The sequence below is a fragment of the Perca flavescens genome, chromosome 3, assembly GCF_004354835.1.
Source record: "Perca flavescens isolate YP-PL-M2 chromosome 3, PFLA_1.0, whole genome shotgun sequence".
Classification (NCBI taxonomy): Eukaryota; Metazoa; Chordata; class Actinopteri; order Perciformes; family Percidae; genus Perca; species Perca flavescens.
This window is the reverse complement of record NC_041333.1, coordinates 19,203,126-19,226,647: the sequence shown is the minus strand read 5'-3', so window position 1 is coordinate 19,226,647 and position 23,522 is coordinate 19,203,126. Positions and strand designations below refer to the sequence as shown.

Sequence of the window (23,522 nt, the reverse complement as noted above, 5' to 3'; positions counted from 1 at the left end):
ATGCGCCTGTTATTTCTGACAATTTGATATTATTTGATATTATGCTAGAGTAAATGAAACCCCAATTAACAAAACTGTTTAAAAAAAATAATATTAATATTTAAATGCTACTGTTCAAATCATCAGGAGAATGAGCACCATGGTAGCTCACCTGTTAGACTGCCGCCCATATATAGAGGTTCACTCCTTGACGCAGAGGTCGTGGGTTTGACTCCGAGCTGCGGCCCTGTGCTTCTTGTCATTCCCCCTCTCTCTCCCCTTTCATTTCTTCAACTGTCCTATAAAAACAAAGGTCTAAAATGCCCCAAAATAATCTTAAAAAGTCAGCCTGAATCTGGACAGTGAAACTGAGATTAGCGCTCCTAAATAAGTTTATGTTCTGCTTGTTTTAACAGTTGTTTGGTAAATTGCTATTAAACACATTCGGAAAGGATTTTAATTAAAATTTTTTCTCTCAATACTTATTATTTTGGCACTAGTGATTTTCATTTGGTGCTGGCCAAAACCTCTGTGCAGAAAAAACCACACACACACACACACACACACACACACACACACACACACACACACAAGCACACAAGCACACAAACACACCAAATGGCTATCTAACTGTGGAAGCTCTGCTGACATTACTCAGCTGCAGTCAAAAGCCATTCTAGACCCCAAACTCAGTAGGGACAAAAAGATAAAAAAGCAATGGTATATGAAACAGATTTAATAACCACAAATGCATCACATTGGATGTCTGATCTCTCTCCACCCACTGTCACCCTCCTTCTGTCTCTTTCTCTCCCCCTCTGTTCCGTAACATCAGCTTCCATCTCTTGATGTCTGCGGGCATCTTTGAGACACATGTATCTCTGGCAAAGTTATTAATGAACCACACAAACACACATACCTTTCTTGTCTCTTTTTCCTACACACACAAATTCGCTCACACAAACCTACGCCGTTAAACAACTCACCATGTTTTACTGTCACACACACAAAACATATGCACAGGCAGACAAGCACACACACACACACACATGCACGCACGCACGCACGCACGCACTGTTAAAATTTACCAGCATTTCACAATAATTAACACTATTATTTTACAGTAATTTGTTGTAATTCAGTTTCCCTGTAATATCCCAATGAATACCTGTAAAAACGACAGTATCCTTGGATTTTACAGCATTTAACTCTTATTTTACAGTAAAATCTTGCAATCTGCTGCTGTTATATCACAACAAGGTCTGTAATATCACAGCAACAGAGTGAAAAAAATTAAGGATTTCACAGCATTAAACAGTATTATTACAGTGAAATATTGTATTGAAATATGCCCTGGGAAGTCGGAAGTCACATGACATAACCGAACTGTTTTGAACTGAAGGCGCCATCGTGTCCCTCTTCTATTCCGGCCGGGCTGAATGGAGAAGGTGAGCAGCATGCATGTTTGCAGCATTTACACCCATGTTATTTTAATATGATAATAATATTTGCTTTCAAATAAACGTTTATCGCATGACACAGTTTACATTTTGTAAGCAAGTGCCCGGAATTGTTGAAAGGTCTCTCACATCATTTGCTAATAGTAGTAATGTTAGTAATGACGAGAGTTTCGCTATAATTTTTCATGTCACTATCACCGTTTAGACAAATCTGGTGTTTGGAAAGTTTATAAAACCAATGATGGGACAAACATTAGTATTTATGTGTGCACATTTCTGTAATTAATCAAGGTTATCATAGATTAGCAGGGCTAACCGTTAGCTGTTTAACTTTAATAACTTAGTGATTCAAAAGGTCCATGAAAAAATATTTTTTAATTATCCTAGTTACAACATGACTGAGCTAACTGGAGTAATAGTCTCATGTTGTGTTCACAGACCTGCCAACCTGTAGCATTTTGTGTAGTAGATACGTATTTTGATACGATTTGTCACTTTAAACTACGCGAAAATCAGTTGACTGTTTTGAGTTCACTCGTTGGCGTGCAGCCGTCTCAGTCTAACTTTTGATGATAGTAGGAAGCTAAAACGTATGGCTAAAACAGCGTAGCAGCGTAGCAGCTACGAGCATGCTGGAAAAAAAACTAAAGAAGAAGAGTTTGACCAATCACACCGTCGGGTCCCTTCCTCTAATGTCAAGTGGGGATATTGGCTAGTGATAGTAAAACGAAAGCATCAGATGCAAGTGTTATTCATTCCTCTCTCATTCCCGTTTAGTTTCCCCAAGTTAAACACAAAAGGTTAAAACTGAGCGGAGGATGTGCGGAATGTGTCGGTGTCTGTCGGTGTCTGTCGGACTTTGGCTGGCCGCTCGGCGCCTTCAGACAAAGCTCAAGCTAACAGGCTAACGGCTTATTAGCTAGCCAAACACCGAGCAGTAAGATCTGCAAAGATTGGCTCTGTGAGCGCATCAATCTGCTCGGTGTGCGTAACAAACAGAGCGAGCAGCCGCCGGACTCTTAACATCTGTTGATCCGCGCAGGACTTCACTGTGAGCGGACTGTTTAGAGACGATGTGACCGGCAGGTAACGTTAAAGGTTCGCTGCTACTGTAGCAGAGCTGCAAGGAAACCCTGAACTGAGCTGTGTTTTCAGTGTTAAACACTGCTGCAGGTGTCATGCACGACTGTTGTTGGTGATCTCCAGAGGCGGAAGACTTACTCACTCACATCATGTATTGCAGTAAAAGTAGAAAAAACAGTGTTGTAGAGTTACACATTACGTCCGTTACAAGTCCTGCATTCAACATCTTCCCTAATATGTAATAGTACAAAAGTGTTATCAAAATATACTTAAAGTACCAAAAGTGAAAGTGCTTGTGTAATTTATTTTATTGGATTATATTATGGTCAAATTAATTCTATTAAATATGACTGATAATTTAAATAAAATGTTTTATTTAATTCACGTAGCCTACTTGAACATAATTATTTTCTAGTGTTTAAGATGTATACAGATTTGACATTTAATGGCACATTTTTTCCACGTGCGTACCGCCACGTTCATGAACCAGAACTTTGACAATAAATCAGTAAGTTGCTACTCAAAAAAGTTTTTCAAGGTTGGCAGGTCTGTGTTCAACAACGGGAGGGTTTTAAAACTAGGGTTCCCACTTGTCCTGATATGAATGAATAATAATTGCAAAAGTTGTAAATGCACTTTACATTGAGTGAGCAATCTCAAAGTGCTACAGAAAAAAAACATATATATACCACTATCATTTTTGACATACGGCTAAAATTAAATTACAATGATCAATGATAATAATCTGCATTCAAACGGAAATTCTTATTGTTGGTTGCCTTTGTGTAATTTCTCCTTTTTTCTTTTCTTTTCTTTCCAGGTCATCAGAGGGCGAGGCTAACCATCCTGTTCAGTGTCAGGCTAAGAGTGAGGAGAAATAGATTAGGTAGGTGACTAGTTAACATGCACCACAATGTTCTGTAAATTCGTTGGCTGTGAGCATGTGTCTGAGAATGTGTGTAACTATGTTCAGCACACAAAACTGCATAACAATGCCCCCAATTATCACTACCAGTGTGGGGTGCCTGACTGCTCACGGAGTTACAGAAAACACACAGGACTACAAATTCATATGTATAGGCAGCATAGGTCCTACCAGCAGGCTGCTGGGCCTATACTGCCTGGCACATCAGCTCTACCACCTGAAACATCAGCTCTACCACCTGACACATCAGCTCTACCACCTGACACACCCTTGAAATGTCTGCTTGAGGCTTGTGCATTTAAGTGTGACACTTTGGCCTCTCTTATTAAGCTTTTGAAGACGCACATAAGGGAAGGAATGGTAACTAGATGTCCATTTAGAGGTTGTGATTGCACGTTCACACACGTGATGACTTTTGCTTCACATATTTCCAGAAAACATAGGTGTGCAGAGGATTCAGTTTTAGATGACCTTGTTTTAGACAAGTCTGTTAATACAGAGCCGTTGCCAGGACCCAGTCAGTCATATTCAGCAATCATTCTTACCAGCAATCACCATTCAAACCATTATTGATGGCTTTCAAAGTGCTCATGAACTTGGCCTGTCCAATTCCCTAAACATTCTGAGTGAGAAACTAAAAGAACTCGGAATCCCTCAGGCCACTATAAGCAGCGTCACTGAAGAAATGAACAGAGATGATCTACTCACACTCTATAACAGGGGAATGCTCAGTACAGATGCAAAGAGGAAGGCTGCTTTTAAAGAGTTTTTTAACTATGTTCATCCCATTCCTTTGCTCTTGGGCAATGATGAAAATGACAAAGAATGTTTTGCTCAGTATGTTCCTATACATGAGACATTGGTGACACTTTTCAAAAATGATTCTCTACGCAAACAGTATACCATGACCCGTTTGCAGCCATCTACTGATGCTGTCTATCAGGATGTCAAGGATGGAGAAGGCTTTCAAAGTAATCCAATGTTGAAAGCTGACCCTTCTTCACTTGGTTTAATACTGTACCAAGATGCCTTTGAGGTTGTCAACCCCCTGGGCTCAGGGAAAAAAAAGCACAAGGTTTTAGCGGTTTACCTGACATCTTGCCTCACAATAGATCTTCTATTGATCAGATGCAACTTGTTCTTTTATGTAGGGAACAGGACTTTAAGTATTTTGGGGTAAATAAAGTTTTTGCTCCCCTGATTGAGGACCTCAAAATTCTGGAGCCGAGAGGTGTAGTCACATCTGATGGCATTGTACTAAAGGTCTCTTTGGTTGCCATTGCAGGAGACAACCTGGGATCCCATTCTATTGGGGGATTCTTGGAGAACTTCAGTCGGTCTACTTATTTTTGTCATTACTGTGAGGTGTGTAGAGATGATTTCCTGACTAATCCTATATTGTGTGGTACCAAAAGAACAGCCCAATCATACGCAAGTAATTTGCAAGAGCACGAAACTACTGCCACTGACTCTGTATGCCGCATCAAGTTTGACTCTCCTTTCAATCAGCTTTCACATTTCCATGTTTGCCAGCCTGGCCTACCACCATGTCTAGGCCATGACTTATTTGAGGGAGTCATAGCTTGTGACCTTCCTTTATATATTCGCCATTTAGTTGAGGATAATCATTTTACATACCTGCAGTTAAACAAGTGCAAGAACCAGTTCAGATATGAAGTTAACGATGGTAAGGACAAACCAGCAGACCTCTCTCCCAGCAGCTACAAGCTCAGTGGGCATGCAGTTCAGAACTGGTGTTTGCTTAGACTTCTCCCACTCATGGTGGGTGACAGGATTAAAGATCCCTGCGAAAATGAGGTGTGGCAAATCATTTTGCAGCTGAGGGAGATTGTTGAGCTCATCTGTGCACCGGTCATTACAGAGGGCCAGGTTGCGTATCTTAAAGTCCTCATAGAGGAGTACATAGACAACAGGACAAGGCTTTTCCCCAATGCCCCCCTCAGACCAAAGCACCATTATCTGTGCCACTATCCATCTCTCATCGTTCACTTTGGCCCACTTATTCGCCTATGGACACCCGATTTGAGAGCAAACATACATTTTTTAAACAGTGTGCCAGAAAATTGCACAATTTTAAGAATTTGTGCAAAACTCTAGCAGAGAGGCACCAACTTCTACAAGCGTACTGAGTGCAGGAAACTTGTTCCCTCCACTTGTACAAGCAGAAAAGGGGACTTTCATGTTGACGATTACAATGACAGGATCAGGGCATCTGTAGCCAGTTGTCCATTCCAATTACAGTCGGCAGTGGCTTGTAACTATGTTACAGTCAAAGGCACAGATTACAGAAGGGGGATGTACATTTTACTAGAGAACAGTGATGAAGGGCTACTTATGGGGAAGATTATGCTAGTTATTGTTGTTCATAATTCGGTCTATTTTGTCTCAGAGAAACATTCTTTTGTAAAGTTATGTGACACAGGTGTGTACTGTGACCTAGGAGTGGCCCAAGACAATTATGTGTGCATTAAGCAGGAAGATCTACTGGACTACTATCCTCTTTCAGCATACAATGTGTATGATCAGTCCCTTATTGCTCTCCACCATTCTTTTCCAGAGGCAGTATGAGCAGGGAGGAAAGTGAGGACACAGGATACGTGAGGAGAGACGTGAGTAGTAGAGCAGGCTATGTAGTCATAGCAAACAAAGTTATTTTTTTTCTGTTTGGTAGCCTTGAATAAAGTTGATTTTGTCTTTAATTTGCTTTGTTGATTGAACAGACTATATTAGGAAATATGCATACAGTGTAGGGATGGCAAAAATGAGAAATTACAGTGTTTCATGATTCACTACTTAATGAGACTAGGTCAAGGAAGCAGTGTGGTCATACTTGCCTGGTCTCCCTGATGACCTTCTTAACACCATGCTGGATGAGCTTGGGGTCGAGTCTATTGAAGATCTGACCTTGGTGGAGGAGAGGGATCTGGTGAAATACCTCAAACCTATCCAAAGTCGGAAGTTAATGAAGGGCATCAAGGACGGTAAATTCATCTGTTCACCCATTACACTTTTCACTCTTTCATGTCACTGAACTAGGGCCTTGGAACATTGGCACAACTGGTAGACAATATACTTTGTATGTAGTCCCAAGCTCACACATTGGTTACCTGTCAAATACTATTGGATGAAGTGATTAATCTCAGGTGTGCAGCACAGCTTATAAACCTTATTCATGTGTGTGTCATTTGTTCAGTGTGACGTAATGAGTTGGGGAAATGTATAATAGGCATAAAAAATAATAATTGGAATTACAAACTAATCAAAACTGGGCTGTTTTTCACTGCTTTTGTTTTCACATCTGGAAATACATAGAAGTGAATGCAGCTGATGCTTATTACTTGCATGCATTTCCAAACTTAATAACAATCAGACCCTGTTATGATGAGTTTGTAATTCCAATAATGTATTGGCCTGTTATTTTAACTATTGTTTTTTAAGTGGCATTATCAGAGCAATCTTTTAACATGAGTCAATGGACACTTCTGCGTTCTCCCAACCCATTATGTCACATTCAAACAAATGGCACTCGCGTGAATAAATTCAAATTGCTTCATCCAATAGTGCTGACAGGAAACCAATGTGTGAGCTTCCTCCAGGAAGTACTGGAGCAAGACTACAGTTAAGCACACAGTCTATTGACCCATAGCCCTACATCTTGCCCTATCTTAATTAATAAATTGTTTTTGTGCCTTCTAGGACTTGTTACTATTAGTATGGAGTTGGTCTCTGCTCCTGATCCAAGTGCTCCAAGTTCCACAACTCCATGTTCTCCAAACACAACATTCCAGCCTCCAAATCAGCTGTTGCCCAGCCCTCCAAGCACTGCCCCAAGCAAGTCAAGCGCTTCACAGCCTGGCGTACCATGGCATGTTGACTTTCGTCTCAACTGGGACCAGGTGTCATCAGCCATTCGACTTAGAGTGGAAAAAGAAGAAACACCATTGCCAGACGAGAGAAAGGCCTTCGTGATCGTGCTCGTGGACCAAATGATGCAGCACGACCGCAACCCAACCAGAGCCATGTGCCACAGCGTTGTGAGAAACATTGTCAGGTAGGGATGGGGCTATTATCAATATTAGCTGTCAGTTGTTCAGCCTGATGTTTTTTTTTAAGCGTAGTTCTTTCCTTTAAGTAATCCTTAGATTAGCTGTACGCTTCTGTCGTAAGTGCCACAATGGTGACATGTTTTCTAATTATCCCACCCACATTTTCAGGAGCCATCCAAAATCATTTGGCGACATTGGCAAGCACGGTGATACTGCTGGAGACGGATGTCACTCTCTTCTGCAACAAGTAAAAACGAGAGTGGAGTACAAAAATAGGAATAATACTCTTGCTCAACGCCGCAGAGAAAGGCCGCGCAGGGGAATGGCAGGAGAGGCCAGACTGGCAAGAGGTCCTGTTGACCAATACGGGTATGTGGCAGTATACATGTAAAGTCTGTCAATATTTGTTCGAAAGCATTGTATATGACCATGAATAACCCTGAAACAGGACAAAACATACTTTTCTCTTGACTACTTGCACACACACACACACACACACACACACATTCATCTGTCGAAAATCTGTTACAGTAAGTACATAAACCTAAAAACTTAAACCTAACTCTAAACAAAGTAGGCAACATGTTCTCCAGCAGAAGGAAGCTAAAAATATCAGGATGATGCTGCATCATTCAACTATTTAAATGGATAGAGGCACGAAAAGGCAGGAGTGAAAGTTCATTGCAGTCTAACAGTTATAGCAGCTGTATTATTAATTTATCGAAACTGGAGAATGTCCTGTGTGTGTGTGTCTTTCTGTCTGTCTGTCTTTGTCTGTGTGTGTGTGTGTGTGTGTGTGTGTGTGTGTGTGTGTGTGTGTGTGTGTGTGTGTGTGTGTGTGTGTGTGTGTGTGTGTGTGTGTGTGTGTGTGTGTGTGTGTGTGTGTGTGTGTGCGCGTGCGTGCGTTGTAGGGAACTGTCAATGCTACATACTGCAGTTGCTCCAACATTATTACAATAATTTGTCTCAGCTTTGATTATTTTGTATTTAAACATTAAACAGCATGGAGTAAAACAATGGAGTGAGAGAGCGAGAGAAAGAGCAGACAGCTTAAAAGCCCACTCTTGACCACTTATAAAAAACATACAGCAACATAACACCAGATGTTAAAAAAGTGTGTGTGTGCGTGTGCGTGTGCGTGTGATAGGCTCTCCGCTAAGTCTTGCTAAGCCTGAGAGTACTGAGAGCTGATACTTTTAGATAAATCACTCTACGTCACAATATAAATGCTTGGAGAGAAAAAATTGGCGGGCAGAGAGAATGGGAGAGCACATACTGGATGAAACCTCCCAGTGTTTAGGCCATCATTACCATACATTAAATTACAGTGAGATGAGCAGAGCTTACAGCCTGCTGCAGTAAAGCCTTTGAAAGAATCATGACTCCATCATTTTTAGTAGTCATAGGAAAACTGAGCTTATAAGTCATCAGTTTTATTACGTAGCAAAGAAATAAGTACATAGCCATGGTGGCAAAACCTTGCAAGCCCTCAAGCCAGCATGTCCCCTGGCCCAATATAAAAAATCCAGCAAGTAATGAACCTGAGAGATGACCACTCTAGTGCTGGCAAAAAATGAACCAACAAATCTTTTGTGTTCCTCATCGAGTTAGATTTGTACCGGGTCTACACTGGTACATACTATCTCCAGGAAATAGCCATACACTCGCACTTTAAAGTCAGACACGCCTTCCTCCGCCTACTCTTTTATATGGTACCAAATGAACTGCCAGCAATCAAAATGAAAGCATTACAGTCTTAAACAGTGTTAAACACTCACTAGAGTACTGTGTGACAAAGTTTATCTTGCTTTAAGCAGTGCAGGTGGTGACTGATTGAATCATGCTTTCCCCTTGGGGCTAACCGTACCTGTATGTGCTCGCTGCTGAGACTGTTCAGTCCTAAATCCCTTGTACTCAACCGCGACCAGACTCAATTCACCTTAAGTGCCTGTTAGTGTTCATAATCAATTTTCATCTTGATCCTAATATTTAAAAATAAAAATGAGAACTACTTGCTATTTAACTTGTAATTTGGTCCGTGTCTGTTGAGACTTATTCACTATTGCTTGGCAGTCATTGACAAACCTGGTTACTTAACAGAACCGGTCTTCTCATCACTAAAGGACTTTATAGAGCACACGGCTCAGAATCCCATTCAGACAGATGAGAACAAACTCACTGATGGATGGAAATCTGTCTGCAAAGAAGAAGGTCAACAACCAAGGCATTGCTTAGCAATGTAGCATTTTGTGTGTGTGCGTGCGTGCGTGCGTGCGTGCGTGCGTGCGTGCGTGTGTGCAGTACACTGTGTGAAACGTAGCATTTTATGTGTGTGTGTGTGTGTGTGTGTGTGTGTGTGTGTGTGTGTGTGTGGTGTGTGTGCTCACAGTACACTGAGAAAAACTGTGCAGCTCATTTACTTAAGTAAAAGTGCCTGTGGACTGCAGCCACTGTGGAGCCACATGTTTATACATGTATAGTGTCATTTTAAGTGACAGCTGCTATTTTATTGATGTAGCTTAATTATGGCCCTAACTTAATTGCCCTTATTTATTGTCGTTTTTTTTTTTTTTTTGTTTAACTGTCTGAGTTTCTTTCTCTTTTTTGATTGATTCTAGTAAGGCTATACTGATGAAGGCAGTATATTCATCATTGATAATCAGTTGTATGCAGAGGCTGCAAATGTCCATCTAAAAAATGTTCTTAAATAGTTTTATTATACAGAATCATCATCATAACATTTTTTTTTCAATGTCGCTTTTAAAAATGTAACACAATAACATTTAACACTAAAGAACTTTTACTTGAATACAATCTTTTTTTAAGTACAAAATTACAAAACTAGTGTTTGCTTTCATAAATGGGCATCCATTGTTAGGTGTTAAATGAATAGTAATGCTCTTGGGTTGTTGCTCTGAGCATTTCAGCTGCAAAACAGCTACGATATTGATTAGCATACACACGATTAATCGAAAATGTATCGACATCGAAATCCTGAAGCTGTCATCGAGGTATTTTTCCCATGACGATAATTTCGATAATTTATTCCTGTCGATAGGCCTACTTTCTCCTTAAAAACATTCTACCTCGTGTGTAGTCACGTGACTTCGCCCGGACCAGTCAGCCACGTGGAAAGCATAATGGAGGATAACTCAAACACAGAGTCCGAGTCAACTGATCATGTTGTGCCCGTCGTCTGGGAATATTTTGGCTTCAGAAAAGATGATTTAGAAAATCATGATTAATTATCATTCATTTATCGTTATCGAGGAAAAATGTGCAAATAATCGCGATTTCGATTTTAGGTCATATCATGCAGCCCTAATACACACCATCTCTGCCGTCATATTAAATTAGAAAAAACTTTACCCAGACTATGGCAGGCTCCCCATGAGGCATAGTGTGTGTTTTAACTTAACACTGAACAGTGACAGTGAATGCCAAACCACACATTTCTCTGGTGCGGAACATCTCTTGATTCTAAAAACAACATGCAGACAAGCAGCTTCAGGCTCATTCATAATGACTAGAAGTCTAGGCAGTCTTACTGTCTCGGTCTTTATCTGCCTACTTAGGTCTGTAATAGATTTAAGAAGATCAGACGAGGGCTTTTATGGTACAACTGTTAACACAGCCAGGGCTGGTAAAAATGACCCGTTTCCCCGCAGACACAAAGACATATTCATACTGTAACCGTCTCATTGTAACAACTGTCGTTCCAGAACCTTTTAAAACCATGATATTGCTACTGGAGAGGCTTTCAGAGAGAAAGGATGGAGGGGATGAGATTAGTCATCCACACACTTCTGCAGGAGGAAAGATACCTACAGGAGGGGAAGAAGAGGAAGGAAAAAGTAGAGAAGATAGACAGTGTGAGGAGTGAGGGGGTAGTGAGTTGAGGTGGGACGTACTGACAGTTGCAGCCGTTCACCACACACCAGGGGATTTTGGTTTGTGTGCGGATATGTGGTTTGATATTTGAATATCCACTGCCAGCCGTCACATTGAGTAAAGACGCATGTAACATCTCTTTCTCTCTCTCTCTCTCTCTCTCTCTCTCTCTCTCTCTCTCTCTCTCTCTCTCTCTCTCTCTCTCTCTGCTCAGAGGAGCAGGAAATGTCATTGCTGCCTAGCAACCACGTGGTAGCCTGTAGGGCTATGGCAATATGACATTTTTTTTTGTCTTTGCCAAATTTCACACTTCCCCTCGATTCAAATGCATGGCCAAACCAATATGATGAGCTAGACACAAGCCTGTAATTGGCCTTGTGACAGACTTGTGTGTGTGTGTGTGTGTTTGTAACTGTTGTAGTATTAATAATGTATTCAGCCTTTCTATCTATCTATCACAATGTGTGCCAATGTTAAGCTTGTGTTTGTCTATACACACATGTATGTGTTTCATGAAAATAGGGCCCCTAGAGATTTACCTCTGGCTATCTCCAGTAGTTTATTCACTACCAAACATTGAATAAAATAAACATAAATAATGCAGCACCAGTGGTTAAGTTTCTGCCCCCTACTCAGAGGTGTCTCCACAGTGTTTAAATAAATTCTCCCTTTAAGGAGTTTATTCTTACAGTTTATATTGTCCCCGTGGTTTTTTAGGCGAGGTGTAAGGTGATTGTTTTCTGTCCAAAGGCTTTTCCATCTGCACCTACTTAAACACACACTCACACACATACTCAGCTCTGTATGTACTTTTTCAAGTACAACTTTCCATTTATACAAGTGCCTAGCTTCTCCAGACAATGACTCTCATATACATAAATAAAACATAAGTTTAAAGCATGTGGACAAGGCCAAGGTTCAGTCGCTGTTCAACTGAATAGTACAGTAGGTATGTGTGGTTGTCGGTGCCAGAGCAACAATAGACCCCTCTGGGATTTGCATGCACTGTAGTGCATAAAGTTCTATGAAAATGGTATATTCATGTTTACGTAAGGAAATTAAACTGCAGTTTAAGAAAGCACTCAGACCAGCAGTGAGAGAATAAAAGGTCAAAGCATAATGGCCATCTTGAAAAGCGCAACTCGCCAAGCTTCGAAGCCAACGACAGAGCAACAGAAACAACCGTTTGAGGAATCCCAGTTTCTGTTGCAACATCTGACTTCAATGTTTGATTGACACTATTAATTTATGGATCCATCCTGTCTGATTCCCATTTCCTGTATGAGGGAAATGTTTTCCCACGAGAGTTCTTTGAACACAGCAGTATGACCTGGCATCATTCTGACATATCCCTAGCATGTCTTAGGGTGGTTGCAGGGAATGACCTACAAAAACTAGATGTTTACTAACAATATTCACTGTTTGATTTAAATTTCCAATACCACAAAAAGCAGAATGTTTGAAAATGTTTGAAAAGTGAGGAAATTAATCAGCATAACGTGTCTTATTAAGGTGTTAGGTCAGCCTTGAACACAGATTCCTCACTGTTTTGATGATGGTGCTGTTCCTTCAAAATCTTCAATAGTTGTTCAAATGGTTTGAAATTGACTTACTGTGAAGGCCATAGCAGATGAATAACATCATCATACTTACTGTATACTCTTCAAACCATTCAGTAAGCCCAGATGCCCTGTGTGGAAGCACCTGTATTCATTACATTATGTCCTCCACTCATTTATTCAGTTTTTATTCCCTTTAATTTGACCGTATAACACAAACCTTGGTGACAAACACTGCACGTAACACAATAACAATAACCACAGCATTACATTGCTCAATGGCAAAACATTTGGTTTATTATTCAAGTCACCACATATATGAATTTAGAGCCTTGTGTAGAGCATTGTGTGAGGATATGATTTGCTGGGATGTATTGTGACATCCCTATTCACCCGATTGCAGGGCAATAGCACACCATTGGGATGAAGTGAAGTGGCATGTCCACAGTATCATTGTGCTGTCAAAAAGTTTTAAAGAACAGCCTGACACTGTGGAGTCTGAGGGTAAAAAGGATCATTTTAAAACATTTCTGGCACCTTGTTGAATCCATAGCTCAGGTTGTTCAGTAGGTACAAAGGGGACACACTTGGTACTACCTACTTGAAGCTACAGGAATGGGTACTGAGTACTGTAGATACAACACACACACACACACACACACACACACACACACACACACACACACACACACACACACACAATACTTTCTAAACAACTTTCACCCTGCTGCTATGGATGCTTTTTAATTTTTTGTGAGAACTCCGCTGACCACATAGAGGGAACTGAACTGCTCATGTTTTCCTTTTTTTCATTTTCATTTATTGTATTTGGGACAAAAATCTTTCTCACTCAGGCAGCCAAGACGTTTTTCAGCAAAGAATCCAATTAGAAAGTTTAGTCTCTTGCCTTGAAAACACGGTTAATTAAAGCATATTGCTTTTCTTTTCATGTTGGGAACCACAAGGAGTAGGTCTGTGACCTATTTTGGGTCTTGACCTAAAGTGCTAACACTCTCCTGTGTTTGTAGGGGTAATACAGGCTGTTCCTTCTTTCCTGCATGGCTCTCAGGACAACATAAAGCCCAACAGAGACACTGAGAAATAGAGCAGAACCGGCAAAATTAGATCTTTCTCCAAGCTTCACCATAACTGGCTCCTTCCTTGGGAGCACACATCTAGGGGAGTACAGAGAGTAATACAAAGCAAATGAAAAGGTGACAGACAGAAAAGCAGACAGACAAGTAAGAAGAGACAAAACAACACATGCAGGGAGAGAGTGAGAAGCCGTGAAGACTCACACAGAGAGTTGTATCCCATACACGGGGGTTTGTGTGCATTATTGTTTTACACACTGTAACAATATCAGTTTGACTGGCATTTTCTGGTCACCTAAATGATCTCTGTGCAACAGTCCTTGTATTATAACTGGACATGTAATCCAGCAGCAGTCAATGCTGTTTGAGTATCTGTGACAGCATGGCGAGACAGGAGATCATCATGGAGTAACAGCTGGCAACAAACCATCTTCTTTTCTTTTCTTGTCTCGTCTCTCTCCCTGCCGCCCTCTCTCTCTGTCTCCCTGCCTTCCTTTTCTTTCTCTCAGGCTGTCTTACTGTCTGCCTCTCTTTACGTCCTCCTGCCCACAGCCTCTCTGTCTCTTTCGCTTTCTTTAACACAGTTGGTGGTGTGAAGGAGGGCCAGCGAGACAAATTCATAACCCTCCTTTGTGCTTTTCATCTTGTATTTGCCATTTTAAACACGTACTTATAATGCAGATCATTTCTGCGCCACTGCAATCAAAAGGAAAAGGAATAAGATTTGACCATGAAAAATGACTATTCATGAATTCTGTTTCATTGACTTTAGTGTCATGGAAATTGCTCGGCACACCTGACAAATTTTGCATTTAAAAAAAAAAAATGGTTAAGGGAATGGGCCGCATAGTCGGATGGATGAGCTGCTGAATAAATGGACGGATGGTTGAATAGATGGATCAATGAAATTGAAAGGTACAGACTGCCTGCGTTAATCCTAACGCACAATCTCTCCGTCTCCCACCACCCTTCCCCGCTCAGTTCATCCCTCCATCCGTTCCACCTGTCATGGCTGTTTTTGTGTGTGTGTTTGTGTGTGCGTGCATGCGTGTGTGCAATAATCCTGTGTTCATCACATTTTCTGACACACTAACCTGAGTCCTTCTGTAGCGCGAACTAATCCAGATGAAGCCTCACTGTGATTATACTACGGATTTTATCACTTTTGCACATAAAGTATACTGCATAGATACAGATTTGATCATTTTTATTTTTCTTATGTTATTTTTTTAACACAGGGAATTCCAGAATTTGTTACAACTCAGAAGTGCTGATTTGTATGAGGAGAATATATATGGGGTTATTGAAGCTGTTGCTGTACATCATACATTTTAATATTACATCTCATTTTCCAGTCTAGGCTTTATTGATGATAAATGGAATGGCGTTGCTATGCATTTTCCAGTCTCCATCCTTTGCTGTTATTTGGTAATATTTAAATATTTCAAAAGGTGCTTTCTGGTCACTATATGCGTCACTGTAGACATAAGTCTCAAAATTCTCTAGCTCCAGGCTGACCTTTTCTGCAAATGGAGCAAAAACAGCTTTATTTTACAGCAGCAGTTCTCAGCTGGTTAAAAAATGTACAATGAACAATTCACTGTTCATGCAGGGCACCAAGACAATGCTTGGACTGTGGTGTTTTTGTTTTGATTTTGTACTGCTAGCAGCGCAGTGGAAGCAGGTTATCGTGCATCTACGATTGGTGCCACCAGCGAACTGGCTTAACACTATTGCTACTTTACAAAGGCCACAGTAATGTGGTGTCTGAGCCAACAGGCCGACATAGTTCACAGCAGTCACACTGACTAACACACAGAGGTGAGCAGCCTTTATGGAGACAGATGGTGACACAGAGCAGCTATTTATGGCTTCTCTGAGAGAGAAAAAAGTGAAAGAAAGAAGCAATTAGAGCAATGTCTCACAGCCAGTGGCACTGATGTCTGCGTCTATGATGTGTGTCCATCTGCAATATTGACCCATTGGTTTGAAATGCTCAGTTTGAAACCATCTTGAAGGACTGACAATGCCTTTACAGCTCATGGATTTCTGTCACATTCAGATCAGTTTGCTGCAATCAAAAATGTATCACCTGTACTGTGACAAAACCAAATTTCGGCAAACCTAACATGTCAAAATTAATGTTAATGTTAACTGGTTCCAACTAGCCTACTGCTCCGAATTGTGACAAAAGTGACAAAATAACGCCAACATGTTCCTATTTACATGTTGTGATTTATAGAGTCAGAGCGTGTACAAAAAACAATGTAACATGAGACACAGCCGTCTTCTAACTGTAAACAAACCGGGAACTATATTCTCAGGCGGAAGAATATAGTACTTTGGCGGAGTGATATGCTCGCAGCAAGCCTGTCTGAGAATATAGTTCCCGGTTTGTTTACTGTTAGAAGATGGCTGTGTCTCATGTTACGTTGTTTTTTGTACACGCTGTGACTATACAAATCACAACATGTTAATAGGAACATGTTGGCGTTATTTTGCCACTTTTGTCACAATTCGGAGCACTAGGCTAGTTGGAACCAGTTACCTGCAGGATCTGTGCTGGGCTAAGCTAATGCTGGAGCTGTCAGACAGCGTTACAGCACGCACGGAGTTGAGAAGGGTATGTATCGACTTGTCTTACTCTGGGGGTTACGGTGAATAAGCTAAATTCCCAATAAGTCGGCGTGTTCCTTTAAGAGAACACATGTAGGCCCATTGTGTGTTTTTTATGCCCTCCTTTTAATCCCACCTATTTGCATTTCTATGTATTACAAATAATTAAAATTTTTTGACACAAGATATTGCCAGACTTGGGAACAAGGTTTATCAGGGAAAATATTCCCTTTAACAGAGATAGGCAGATGGTAAGGATACTCTGTGAAAAATATATCTATTTTCCAATCACACCCCCTATAAACACCAGTTCTTAGAAACAGTAGTCCACTACATATTTAACTTGGCTAGAGGCAGTGGTCAGACTTTGCTCATGGGTGCCAGCCTCCACTTTCTCAAAGCAATCTTTTATTATTTAAAAATTAAAGGCGCAATATTCAACAATGAATAAATGACACACAGCAACATCATCAGACGGTCTGTGACCCTGTGAGTGCATACCTAAGTTCCCATTTGTACCAGAAAATGGGTTCTCAGGGTTGTTCAGGATATTTAGGGACTACAAATGTTGCTGTGGGTAGCCTACAGCCAGTGTTGAGACATGACTGAGTCACAGGGACGAAAAACAATGGTGGAAAGCGGTGGAAAGTGGAAGAACAGCGAGGCGTAATGTGTGACTGGCAGGCCCTGCTCAGAAACACCTCAACATCACCAGCACCTTTTCTTTTGTGGACTGCCTACACTGAGTATTTACTCCATGTACATTTTGTATTTATGTAGAAAGCATACAGTAGGTACGTTATAAGTTGAGTGTTACAGTGTTAGAGCATGAACTTAAAGCTAAAAATAAACAAACATCCTGCTCCAAGATGATAACTTGAATGCAGCTGTGCTCTTAATTGGTTTAAACAGTCTCTTGCAGATAATGTGCCCTGTGTTTTTAATGCAAGATACTTAATGTTGCCCCAGGCAATTTCATTTAACCATGGCTTATACTGTATTTAACTGCACTAAATGCATACAAGTCCTTTAAATGCACTTCATAGTTAATTCCATTGTTTCCATTGTGTGGGCCAAGCACTGTTATTATTCTAGTCTGGTAAAAAGCGTAAACTAATTCAAGGCTGCTGCACTGCACATCAATTTAACACAATTTACTTTGGTGATTTTCGAACTGCAGTTAGCATGAAGCACTTTGTTAAAACACATCATCTGGTTTAAAGTCAACATACTGATTCTAATCACACATGACTAGCAGAAGTCCTCATTTGTAACTCATTACATAACTTTTAATAGGCTTTTATGATGAAAAATGAAATGGCGTTGCTATGGAGAGAACTTACTCTTTTATTCTCATGATCCAAATATACTGCAATACAAAGTAAAATGATTTACTGTTTGTTCCCTATCCCCAGCAATGGGTGTGGTTATGGAATGAACACCACTGTAATTATATTAATTAAATTGCAGCTCAACCTGTGTGAAGAGTGGCGAATGCTCAACAAGCTAGCCTAGCCTGATCCCAGCCACCCCAAGCACCAGAATTCATTTCATTAGGATTCATTCTTGTGTCCTCAAAAAGCCAAATATCTGGGAGATTTTTGGTGTCTTCAACGTCTGGAGAAATGCATTAATGTAATGACTTTTGTTCATGTCAATATTGAGGCAGATGTGTGTGCAGTAACTGTGTCGCTAACCCCAAACAGCAAGAGAGTCATACTACAGTCTTGAAGCTTTATTTTTAATACAATACCCAAAACTTTTCTCGCTGGCAATAGTACAGGTATGTTAATGTTTGAATGTATGCATACCTATCTATTTGCTACATATAGAAATATGCATATGTACCTCTAAGGAAATACTGCTTGCAAACACAAAGATAAAGCATGTTCCAAAGACGTGTGGAAAACAAACAGAAACCGAAACAAAATCAGAAACTTAAAGATAACAAGCCAGGCGTCTAGATGTGTAGCTCAGATTTCTTGAAAACAGGCCGTCAGTGTATATCGTCTAAATAAAACAGTTGAGGTACTGCCAATTCATCCGCATTTGTTTGTGTCACGGTGTGACTGTACATTAAAAATGTAGTCATTATTTATTTGAAACTCATCTACATAAATTGCTGTACCCCTGCTGTGCTGCTAAGAAGCCATGCCCATGCCTACTTCAAGCATCAAAGGAACCAGTCGATAGATTTTACTAAAGTCCATTGGCAAGACACCAAGTGCATCCTTTCTCTGACTAAAAGCTTTAAAATAAATATACAATATATTCTTTAGCTTTGAGAGCGGGATTATTGAGTTTTTTAATAGTGGCTTTAGAATCCATGAATAACCATGCTTTAAAAAAAGTCTATCACTTGGATTTCAGAGCACATATATTCAGCTTTTTAGTGGAAGCTTTTTGCTACACTGCTTCTGGAGGTTCTTTTACTGTGTTGTTTGATTATGTAGTAATTAACAAGGTGCATGATAAGTGCTAAAAAAACAGTTTCATGCTGAGCCCATGTCCATATCAGAACTCATAACTGATCCAGCCAGTGGTGATAAGCTGGGGCGCCTGGGTAGCTCACCTGGAAGAGTGTGCACCCCATATATAAAGGCTCAGTCCTTGTTGCAGCGGCCACAGGTTCGATTCCAACCTGTGGCCTTTTGCTTCATGTCATTCCCCCTCTCTCTCCCCATTTCCTATCTACAGCTCACCTGTCTGATGAATGCCCACAAAATAATAAGTGGTGACAAGCTACAACACTGGGGTCCGATGTGTAGTAATACATTGGCTTACCACAAAGTGTAGTGGTTACTGGTTGTATTTAACCACCTTGTCATTGCAGAGAGCTTATGTCTTTACTTAAGTCAACCAAACAAACTTCAACAAGCAAGAGCAGCCCAGATAGCCTACGTATGTGTTGTAATTTATAGCTTGTGTGATGATACAAGATTTGTCACTGTGGTGTGTCACTTTTGTTATGTTGTGGTGTTTCTCACCTGTGATTCTCTTGTAGTGAATTGCTCTAATTGCCAATGGTACTTCCCAAAAAAAATCACAAAGATTGCAAAGCACTAATAAAATACTTTTGCTGCACTCTTTGGTTCATTGCTGACTTGCTGGCTATTGTGTTTATGCCGGTTTGGTGATGTGGTTTTATTTATTCTCAGACACACCCGGTGGTGACTCTTGTAATAAGAATTAAATGAAAGGGCATTTAAATGTCTGTCGAATCAATTAAGATAAACGTTAAAATGCTAATTAGGGCCCAAGCGCCGACAGCGGCGAAGGCCCTATTGAAACTGAAGGAATTATTATTCTTACGGCAAATGAATCACCTTTTTGAGTGGCTTAACATACTCAAAAACTCATCAAAATTGGCAGTCGCATCAAGCCTGGTGAAAATGTACGTATTTTAAGGGTTTCCGGAATAGGCTCACAAAAATGGCTCGCTAGCGCACCCTACAAAACTTAAAAAATTGAGCCCCTGCAGTACGTTTAACGTAGACTAACGAAACGTGGTAGACATATGTAGCATGTCAAGACCTACAAAAAACTCATTGGAACCATACCCCAAACCCAACAGGAAGTCCACCATTTTGAATTGAAAGTTCGAAATTAGTGCAATTTTGGCCATTTCCACGTAGTACTTTAACAAACTCCTCCATCAAATTTGGTCTCTGCCATCTTAAAACGTTAAAGATGAAAAGTTATTAAAAGAAAAACTTCGTCATAGGGCATGGCCATGCCGGGACAACCATTTTATGCGTTTCGCCATTAAAACAGGAAGTGGGTGTAACTTCAGTGTACATTGTCCAATTGGCTCGAAACTTTTCAGGATTCATAAGAGTCCAACCCTCACGACATCTACAGGCCGATATTGGCTCAAAGTCATAGCGCCATAGCGTCATAGCCTAGTGGCAACAGGAAGTAAACCTAAACGTCAAGGTGCTATACTTTAACGAACTCCTCCTAGAGATTTCATCCGATGGACTTCAAATGTGGTCTGTACCATCTCAACACCTTAAAGATGAAAATTTATTAAAAGAAAAACTTTTTGTCAAACGGTGTGGGCGTGGCGGCCATTTTGAGCATTTATCGTTGAACCAAGAAGTTGTTGTAACTATAGTGTACATTGTCATATCTGCCCGAAATTTCTCACGTTTGACAAGGGTCCAGGCCTGAGGACATCTACAAGCCAAAATTGACTTTTGGTCATAGCGCCCCCCGCTGGCAACAGGAAATCCACTTTATATGACAAACATCATCAAATTTACATGAAACTTATAATGTGTGGTCTACATGTGATACTGAGCCGCTCCCTTATTATGGCTTTTGAACCGTTTAAGGTAGAGTCTTGTGTGAGGTATCATTGAACTCAAAAAAGAGTTTCTTTTTGATTGGTGATGGTTTGGCCCGCCCCCTATGCTTAATCCACACCCCCTTTCATAACTGGTGATCCGTTTAAGGTAGAGTCTTTTATGAGTATCAATGAACTCAGCAGAGACTTCCTTTTTTATTGGTAAAGGTTTGCCCCAACCCCTATGCTTTGGCCACGCCCCCTTTCACAGCTAATGAACTGTATGACGTAGTGTCTTGTGTGAGGTATCATTGAACTCAGCAGGGAGCTCCCTTTTCATTGGTGACGATTTGTTGTGTGAGTGCCGTGCTAATGCACAGTCGCAAGGAGCAGCGTCTGCCAGTAACCCCAATGCGCGCAGAGGAGCGAGGGCCCGTCCAACGCTGCTTGCAGCTTTAATTGATATGTATTATTAATAATTGTAAAGTTTTCTTGGTCTAAATCAACCTTAGACCAGGAGGTGACACACATACTCAGCTTGCCAATATTATGCCAGCCCTTCATCACTTGGTCTCTCACTCAGCTGCAGCAGGAGATCACAAGCTGCTGTCCAGTCTGTTGTGTTGTTAGCACTGCTTCACGATATGAGGTTGCTGAGGTTTTTCTAAATAAAAAAAACAATTGTTACAAACAATGGTGTAGTCTAGTTTTTTGTAGTGAGTATACTGTAATTTTTTCCTCTCAGCTTCCTACTCGCCCGTCCCAGAGCAATAATCCCATACGTTTTTTGTAACGTTACCGCATATAGCAGTGGACTAAATTAATAAAATGTGAAACTTGTGATAGCTGCACTTGGTGGGTTGGTGCACTAGATAGTAATTAGAGCACCTTCAAACAAATAGTGCCTACTTTCCTTGTGTTGGTGTCCAGTAAAAAAAGTACCAATGTATCAGCAGTGACAGCTCGACTGTGGTGCAAGATTTTAGAGCCACAGCAGCGTACAAATACTTCACATATTTGTAATGTAGCATAATATTTCACTATGCAGCAGCCAGGGTAAAGCATCTATAGCCATTTTTTTATTTTAAGTGCCTCATAGCGTCCTAAGAGTGTAGATGGTTAGCTTAAGGTGAGCTAGACCAATAAAGTATTACTTCGAGCAGCTGCACTCAAACCTATTGTGCAGACACAATTACTACTGACTAGAGGAGACAAAAGAAATGAAGACAAGGGAACGAGGCAAAAAAAAAAAAGAAGACCGAAGGAGGAGAGAGATGAGTTGTTTATGAGCTGCCCAAGGAGAGGTCAGCTGTGGCCGATAGACACTCGTTAATCTGTCATTACTCTCATCAGGCCCCTGGCACCGCCACACTTGTGCTCTGCGTGCATGTGTGTTTGCGAGGGCAGCAAGTCTGATTGGGATTCTGGTCGCTGGCCGGGGAAAAGCTGAGTCACCATGGCGACCTGGAACCAAGGAAGAGAGGAGCTTAGGAAAACGAAGAGATGGTGGGATGAGAAGAGGGAAGAGGGAGAAAAGAGGAGTGCAGAGGCAGGAGAGGAGCGTGCAGAGTAATGAGATAGTAACTCCCTTGGTGTTTAGGCCGTTGTGTTGTGTTTGGCCGTTCTTTGAGCAAGTTATACAAAAGGCAGAGTGTCTTCTTAAGAAAGAAAGGACGCCTCATAATAAGAACAAGTATCTTTTTCCGCCCTCTATTTGGCTGTTTCTGCATCTTTTTCACCTTCACACATCCCTCGTCTCTCGGACAATGACATAAAATGTGTTCTGTCATCTCTGTCCCATTAACTTTTCTATCCTTTCTCCTGTCACCCTTACTTTAAACAAGAAGGTTAAATGGCCACGTTGACAAGAAAGATTTCTTTGTTCTTTTCAATCTGTCAACCTAACATTGGCTGCATAATTTCTTAACCTAAGCTTTTCACGTTTATGGACATTTTTTTCAACATCATAAACCTACTTTGCATTTGTCCTGAATTTGTATAAAATGTGCAATTATTTCTGAGTATCGTGAGCTGTGTTTAACCTGCACTTTTCATTATGCCCTGTCAGACGTGATGTATATAGCTGAAATGACACACTTTTCAGCTGTAACTTAAGTCAGAGAGACACCACAGATATGATATAAATGCTTGCAGTGAAGGACTTTGTGTTATGGACATTCAACACATTTGCCACCAACAAAATGAGTTCTAGTTTTAGTTTATTTGCAAGTAATTTAATTTCCTGACTGCATGCAAAAGTGTAGTTTCACTACACCCCCCACAGTTACAAGCTTGTTGGTCAAAGTGTTCCAGACACTTCATCATAATCAGTTATTTAGTTGGTGTGATTAGCTGCCAACAAATTAAACAAATAATTAACTAAATAAATATTTTTTGATTTGGTTTGATGTTAGATGTTACCTTTAATAATGCTTTAATTAACACCTTTCACTATAATACAGTCCATGTGTCAATAAAAAGTGAAGCTTCATAAAGGCTGCTTGCATTTATATTGCACAGGTCTTTCTATTCCTCTAACTAATAGTTGTAATTTGAGACA

The 23,522-nt window shown here is 40.6% G+C and overlaps 1 protein-coding gene across 5 annotated transcripts in view; it reads left to right on the top strand.

Moving 5' to 3' along the window:
- Window positions 1–1,365: 1,365 nt before the first annotated feature.
- Window positions 1,366–23,522, top strand: part of LOC114552631 (uncharacterized) — a 64,004-nt gene continuing 41,847 nt past the window's right edge. Inside the window, exons 1-7 of one of the 5 annotated variants that reach the window (XM_028573582.1) lie at window positions 2,148–2,525; window positions 3,343–3,408; window positions 6,026–6,077; window positions 6,275–6,449; window positions 7,165–7,519; window positions 7,683–7,883; window positions 11,237–12,023. In XM_028573582.1, coding sequence (XP_028429383.1) covers window positions 6,033–6,077; window positions 6,275–6,449; window positions 7,165–7,519; window positions 7,683–7,883; window positions 11,237–11,246 — 786 coding nt within the window. In that variant the 5' untranslated portion in view covers window positions 2,148–2,525; window positions 3,343–3,408; window positions 6,026–6,032 and the 3' untranslated portion in view covers window positions 11,247–12,023. Of the gene's footprint in view, window positions 1,428–2,147; window positions 2,538–3,342; window positions 3,409–6,025; window positions 6,078–6,269; window positions 6,450–7,164; window positions 7,520–7,682; window positions 7,884–11,236; window positions 12,024–23,522 lie in introns of those variants that run through there. The other 4 variants (XM_028573585.1, XM_028573584.1, XM_028573583.1 and 1 more) reach the window with 4 other exon arrangements.